The 7879-nt window shown below is 41.5% G+C and overlaps 1 protein-coding gene across 1 annotated transcript; it reads left to right on the top strand.

Annotated features, from left to right (window-relative positions):
* Positions 1-213: 213 nt before the first annotated feature.
* LOC128197441 (uncharacterized) lies at positions 214-1255 on the top strand. The gene is made up of 5 exons (XM_052879377.1): positions 214-350; positions 428-532; positions 601-676; positions 768-863; positions 947-1255. Exons 1-5 carry the CDS (start codon positions 295-297, stop codon positions 1040-1042), a joined length of 429 nt encoding a protein of 142 aa, XP_052735337.1. The 5' UTR covers positions 214-294; the 3' UTR covers positions 1043-1255.
* The last annotated feature ends 6624 nt before the right edge of the window (positions 1256-7879 follow it).

Below are 7879 nucleotides of genomic sequence, written 5' to 3'. Positions count from 1 at the left end.
TTGGGCATGGCTCTGAGGTCCCAATATACCTTAATAGCCAAGATGTCCGTGAGCTTGCGTCGGGAACACAAGAGTTGAATATTTCAATTATTCAACTATGGATGATGTAAGTCTATGACCAATTATTTATATATAAAATTGATTTATATATCAAGTATCCTTATATCAAAGTTAATTTTTGATTTCAGGTATATGTCTGGGGTCACTAATAAGTTGGGGCGTTCTGATGATTATGGATTCATTGATCCCCAAGACATTCATGAATCAAATGATTTTGATCATATCAACACGAGAATGATAAGCAGTTTTCGAAGGGGCAAGAAAATATACTTTTTGCCTTATATATCCGGGTAAGTGAACTTTGTTAACATAATAATGTTCCATATGTGATTTTAATATTTAATAGTTACGTTATTATGAATTTCAGGCGCCATTGGCAACTTCTTGTTATGTCTGTGCAAGACAACTATGCTTTGTGGTTCTGCTCATTGCACAGGCCTCCTCCCACACAACTCAGACAAGCAATTGATTGGTAAGAACCTCAATGTTTGGACTTTCTTTGTTATATAACTGAATGCTAAAACATTTTTTTATATACAGTTCTATTCCAGCAAGTATGATGATGGACGGGAGATCAATTGTTAAGAGTAGAAAGATTGCTTGGATTTCTCTCAAGGTTTGACATATGCTAAAGTCATACTTTGTTATAATTGTTTTATAACAAATGTTATTCACTAACTATTATCAACTGTGATGATATATTGTAGTGTAACAGACAAAATGGGTCATATGAGTGTGGATACTATGTAATGTATTGGATGACCCATATTGTTCGTTCTCACATCACAAGAAGCTGGGAAACGGTAATATTTAACTTTAACAAATTTTGATTTTTTAACAAATGTTGAATTCATATACACTAATTAAAATGAATTGTCTTTTGCAGAGATTCAAGACTACTACACCAGTTCCTGAGAAGTCACTACTATTCATTAGGAACGCTGCTGCGAAGTATATAGTTAGATTATACAATAGCTCTTAGATTTAGATTTAAACAATGCATTTGATTAGATAGAATTTTCTTAGACTCTCTACTTTATTTGATGTTGAAATACATTTGAACATGTGTTTGTTATGTTGAAATTGAATTTCTGTAAATGTTTTTATATGCAGGTCTGTTTTTGTGGTAGTGGATATCACAAAAACAGACCTGCTATTTTAAAAAACTGCAGGGGAATATGCCGCGGTTCTAACCACAACCGCGGCATATAGTGCTTTTTTTTTTTTAAAAAACGAGACATATGGCCGCGGTTTTGACACTAACCGCGGCATACTCGTCGGCATATATGCCGCGGTTCAACCGCGGCATATAGTGCATTTTTTAATTTTTTTTTTAATTTTTTTTTTTAAAAAAAATGAATTTAGGCAGCGGTTCCCTAGACAACCGCGGCATATTCCTCAGCCTATATACCGCGGTTAGAACCGCGGCATAAAGTGTCTGACTTACTATCGCGGCTGAATATGCCGCGGTTCATGAACCGCGACGTATAGTGAAAATCAACCGCGGTAAAAGCCCCTCGCTGCACTAGTGTTATGACGCATGAAGATCAGGAGTTCGGAAGTTGGTGCAAGAACGATCGTCCACTAGTAATAGTAATGGACGATCGGTTGTGGATGAGTTTCCGGACGTCTTTCCGGAAGAAATACCTGGACTTCCCCCTCCTCGCGAAGTTGAATTCACCATTGATTTGGTGACGACCGTAGCACCTATCTCTGTTCAACCATATAGGATGTCACCAGCTGAATTGGTTGAACTCAAAACGCAGATTGAAGAATTGATGGATAAGAGATTTATCAGGCCGACCGTATCACCCTAGGGAGCGCCTGTTCTTTTGGTGAAGAAGAAAGATGGCAGCTCTCGGTTGTATATAGATTACAGGCAATTGAACAAGCTGACCATCAAGAATAAGTACCCATTGCCAAGGATAGATGATTTGTTGGATCAACTGCATGGGGCCACCGTATTCTCAAAGATTGATTTGCGGTCTGGATATCATCAAATCAGAGTTAAGGAGGAAGACATCCAGAAGACCGCGTTCAGATCTCGTTATGGACACTATGAGTATGTAGTGATGCCGTTCGGTGTGACGAACGCACCAGCGATCTTCATGGATTATATGAACCGCATCTTCAGGCCGTACCTAGACAGATTCGTGGTCGTCTTCATAGATGACATTCTCATCTACTCCAAGACCCAGGACGAACATGAGGAGCACTTGAGAATTGTCCTTGGCGTACTGAGGGAGAAGGAGTTGTACGCCAAGCTATCAAAATGTGAGTTCTGGATGAAGGAAGTTCAGTTTTTGGGGCACGTCGTATCGGTTGGAGGTATCTCTGTAGATCCAGCGAAGGTACGAGCGGTGCTGGAATGGGAGAGTCCGCGTTCGGTCACTGAGGTTCGTAGCTTCGTGGGACTTGTGGGCTACTACAGACGTTTTATTGAGGGATTTGCTAAGATAGTAGCTCCGCTAACTCAGCTGACCAGGAAAGATCAACCGTTCGCTTGGACCGATCGGTGTGAAGAAAGTTTTCAAGAGATGAAGCAGAAGTTGACGAGCGCTCCAATTCTAATTATTCCAGACACAGCCAAACCGTTCGAGGTGTACTACGACGCTTCTCATCAAGGTTTGGGAAGTGTGTTGATGCAAGAGAAGAGAGCGGTAGCGTACGCTTCTCGTCAACTAAAGATTCACGACAGAAATTACCCAATGCACGACCTGGAGTTGGCAGCGGTCATTTTCGCACTGAAAATTTGGAGGCATTTCTTGTACGGATCCACGTTCCAAGTCTTCAGTGATCATAAGAGCCTCAAGTATCTATTTGATCAGAAGGAGTTGAACATGAGGCAGAGGCGTTGGCTAGAATTCTTAAAGGATTATGACTTTGAACTGTTGTATCATCCGGGAAAGGCAAATGTAGTGGCGGACGCGTTAAGCAGGAAAGCAGTTCATGTCTCAGCTATAATGGTGAGAGAGCTCAATCTAGTTGAAAGTTTTAGAGATCTAAGGTTGCAGTTCAAGTTGGAACCGAACAGTATTAGGTGCTGTAACCTTAGGATAGCCAGTGAAGTATTCGACCGGATTAGAGTGAAGCAGCGAGCGGATGAAGAGTTGGTAAAAATATTAGGCGCGCTCGGTACGGATCAAGCTAAGGACTTCAATGCTGGAACGGACGGTCTCTTACGCTATAGGGGCCGGACGTGCATCCCTAATGATGGTGAACTGAAGAGGATTATCTTGGAGGAAGGACATCACAGCCGCCTTAGCATGCATCCTGGCATGACTAAGATGTATCAAGACCTCCGGAAGTCCTTCTGGTGGCCTGGAATGAAAAGCGATATCTCTCGTTTTGTGGCGTCATGCCTAACTTGTCAACGAGCGAAGGCGGAACATCAGAGGCCGAGCGGTTTGCTTCAGCAGTTGGAAATTCCTGAATGGAAGTAGGACAACATTTCCATGGATTTCGTGACCCACCTGCCACGTACGGTCAGAAATCATGACTCAATTTGGGTGATCGTGGATCGACTAACGAAGAGCGCTCACTTCCTGGCAGTTAACTTGAAGATGTCGATGACCAACTTAGCCAAGTCGTATATCAAGGAGATCGTTCGTCTACATGGAGTACCTTCAAGTATTATTTCTGACCGAGACACGAGATTCACATCTCGGTTTTGGCAATCTTTGCAAGGTGAATTGGGAAGCAGACTGCAAATGAGTTCAGCTTATCATCCTTAGATGGACGGCCAATCTGAGAGGACCATCCAGACGCTCGAAGACTTATTGAGGACGTGCGTCCTAGATCACTTAGGCGCTTGAGATGAAGTCTTACCGCTAGTGGAATTCACTTACAACAACAGCTTTCAGTCTAGCATCGGAATGGCGCCGTTTGAAGCTCTCTACGGGAGGAAGTGCCGAACACCACTTTGTTGGTTCCAAGAAGGAGAGAAGGTGTTAACTGGACCCGAACTTATCCAGCAAACGACCGAGAAGGTGAAGCTAATCCAAGAGAGATTGAAGACGTCACTTAGCAGGCAAAAGTCATATGCGGATAAGAGAAGAAGACCTTTGGAGTTCGCCGTAGGAGATCATGTTTTTCTTCGACTCAACCCGATCACTAGAGTAGGCAGAGTCGTTCGTCCAAAGAAGCTATCCCCCAAATTCATCGGACCTTATCAAATTCTGAAAAAGATCGGACCAGTGGCGTATGAACTAGCTTTACCACCTCAACTGTTGAATCTTCATCCCGTCTTTCACGTCTCCCAACTCCGAAAATACATAGCCGACCCTTCTCATATATTGGAGTTGGAAGACGTTCAACTTCGTCAAGACCGAACGCTGGAGTTGCAACCAGTTCGTGTGGAAGACAGTCGCACCAAGTACTACAAAGGAAAAGACGTTCGTCTAGTGAAGATGGTGTGGAACGCAAAGACTGGCGACTCAACGTTGGAAGTGGAGAACGCCATGAAGGACTTGTACCCCCATCTGTTTCCAGGTAAGTCTTAATTTTCGAGGACGAAAATTTGTATAGTCAGGGGGATTGTCACGCCTCATTAAATGCACTGCTGAGTCACCTGGTTACTCTCATAAATGCACCCACGTCACACGCTCAGTGCCATTAAAACGCACTCACACACTCTGACGCACAATGGACAAGTGTCAAAATGGAAGGTTCAAAAATCAGTAAGTGGAAAACAGGTGTCAACTGGAGAGGAGACGTTCGTTCTCGACTGTGGAGCAAAACTGGGTTTTCAGAAAAACACTCCACTCTCCTCTGCATGCACTTTCTTTCCAAGAAAAATCTGATCTTCCATCTTCCTCCTTCTTCTCTCTAGAAAACCCTCCCTTCTCTCTTCTGTAACTTACCATTCTCTACTCCGATCCCATTTCAGAAACCGTAGATCTACTCCCGACGCCGTAAGCTTCAGTTTGAACCGAACAGTTTCAGAGTCTGAAGCTGGTAAGTTCCCATCTCTAATCGTTCGTTCATGGGTTACATGCAAAACCAAATTTTGGTTGCATGCAGTAGTATAATCTAAATCCTTCTGTATTTTTATGATTAGACTTAGTAGGAGGAATTAAGAAAATCGTTGAGGGTAGAAAGCTGTAGTTGGGCGAGTCAAAATTCTTAGACGTTCACCACTGATCCAGGTAAGGGAAGCTTATTTAATTTAATTGATACTTGTATGTTGTATGAGCGTCCGTTATTGACTGAATGTATGAAGTATATGCTGATTGAGTATGTATGATGATGGTTGATATGTATGAATGTGAATATGGATAATTATTGTGGAGTATGAATTGTAATACGAATCCTATAAAGTATATGAATTGATAATTGATATGAAATTATAAGATATGAACTGTGTGATAAATGTTGAGTTAGAATAGATGAAAAATCTGAATATGACATTTCTTACCATGATAATGTACGCTCGTCATCGAACGGTCTTATACCGTTCGGTTTCCTAGTAAACGGTTTAAAATGGAATTCTTTCATTCGGAAAGAACTCTGGTCGAGAACGAGCGTCCTCCTGTGAAATGCTATGTCTGAGCGTTCGGCTCAGCCTAACGGTATCCGAGTCTCTGAAATGAAATAATAATATTTATACCCTTATACTTTAAAATTAGTAACGCTCGGTCTTATACCTAGCGTTCGTCATAAGCAGTGCTCGGTCGTATACCTAGCGTTCGTCCTAATGAGCTCTCGGTCTTATACCTTGCGTTCGTTGTAAGTAGCGCTCGGTCGTATACCTAGCGTTCGTCCTAAGTAGTGCTTTGTCTTATACCAAGCGCTCGTATTATTTTATAATCAACCTGGATAAAATAGCTTTCGTTCAACTGTAACAAGATTTCCCATTTTTCCACGTTCGGTCATTTATTGGCATCGGACTTCCGTATGCGAATTACTACAAATATAGTTCTAAATATTTTTGGCTCTCCTTCTTACATTGGATCCGATCTAAGGTCTTCATAATGAAATTTTCTTTAAGTACCAGTGTACATCCAAACGAGTTAGTTCATTTAACTGACCGCATAGAAAGTAACGTCCGTTATAGATTTCTTAGTTCATTCAGTCCATTTTCTTAACGTTCGTCCTCGTTCTTCAGAGGGCTGAACGTTCGTTATTTTATGTCTATGAAAGTAAAGATGAAAATGATAATAAAGTAAAAGATTATAAAGGGTGAACATGATATGGATGATTATACGATTATGGATTTTGTACGAGCGTTCCAGGGAGGAACGACTCATATATATTGAATATTGAATTTGGTAAAGTATGACTGTGGTTATGCTAATGCTGGCAGTCCATCCTGATGTTCCGTGAGTACTCATCCTCACGTAGAGGGGGTAGGTCATATGCGGGAACGGCAGGAGGTCCTAGTCCTTAGGAGTACTTTGGATAGGGCTAACCTCAAGTGGCAGCTGTTGAGTGTATCCCAGTTACTACACCACTCGGGTGCAAGGATGCCTGTAGCTACACAGATTCATACAGTCCGGACGATCTGTCTAGTAATAGATTTAGTATGATATTATATATTGAACTATGTGGTTGTGTGGATTAGAATGTTTATCTTATATGTTGATGTATGAATTAAATTGCATAAGTTTACCCTTCGTTTTTCCTTGTGTTGTCTGTTGTATATGTACGTTTGTCCTGTCGTTGCAATGATCATCCGTGTGGATGTGAGCAGAAGGCGAGGCCACTTTGGAGGACGTTATTGAAGAAGAAAACCTGGTTGAAATGGAAGTTAAAGCTGAGCCTTAGAACGCTCGTTCTTATTAGAGATTAGATGTTAGCTTTTAGGTTTGACGTTCGGTTATTTAATTTTGTAAAATCATTCGTTCTGAACTTTCAATACTGCTGTATTTGTATTTTAGTTCTGTACTTTAAGTCGTTCGGCTTTTGAACCCGGTTTTAGTGTAAGACTGCATTGTTTAACTGTTTAATGTAATTAATTCTATTATATGGTGATTACTGTATTTTGGGATGTTACATTAAATGTGGCATCCCAATTATATAGAAATTATATATAATAAAGACGTCATCATGCATAATATAGGAAAGCAGTTGAGAGTAAATAGGATTACAGTCATCCTCAAAGTAACTTCAGAATCTAAGCTTAAACTCCAAAGAGATCCAAGATGTAAGCTGAAAGGGAAATAGTATTTCGGAATACAGAATCAACTAATAACATCCTAGGAGACTAGGAAGCGGCATTGTCCTCAACTTCCAGAGCTGTCTCCAAAGGAACCTCCTCGACATCTGCTCCCATACAAATGGATGATCATCGCAAGAAGAAACATACACAAGCAAGGGTGAGCTGGATATAAAAATCATGTTATTCAATCACACACGTCATGCAAAAGTCACTCAAACATAGTACATTGACATCACAAGACTCATTGCTTTATAGACCGACTCCTCCGGACCAGAATGATTACCGAGCTATGGCAGGTTATGCACTCGTGGTGGCCTCTACTGCTTTGCAAAGTCGTTGCCAATGGGTTCCACCCTACCACACTCACGAGGTTAGTCCGTTCCGCGCCCTGGAGCATACTGGAAGCCTCCAAGACTAGGACCTCCTGCTACTCCTCACCACATGGATCAATCCTCTCTACTTGAGAATGAAAGACCATTGGAGCGTCAGGAAAACCCCCAAGACTGAGCTACCATGCAATCATTCTACACACCACCTGAGCACCACCATGTATCCTCTCCTTAAGGACCATGGAATTACGTTCATGAACCTTACTGACACTTTGAAACTTAACCCATACATGAATATCCAGATATCATCATATTATCACAGTGAATCCAT

This window comes from Vigna angularis, chromosome 6 (assembly GCF_016808095.1).
Source record: "Vigna angularis cultivar LongXiaoDou No.4 chromosome 6, ASM1680809v1, whole genome shotgun sequence".
NCBI lineage: Eukaryota > Viridiplantae > Streptophyta > Magnoliopsida > Fabales > Fabaceae > Vigna > Vigna angularis.
Note: the sequence above shows the minus strand (reverse complement) of the source record. Positions and strands in the feature narration are given on the sequence as shown.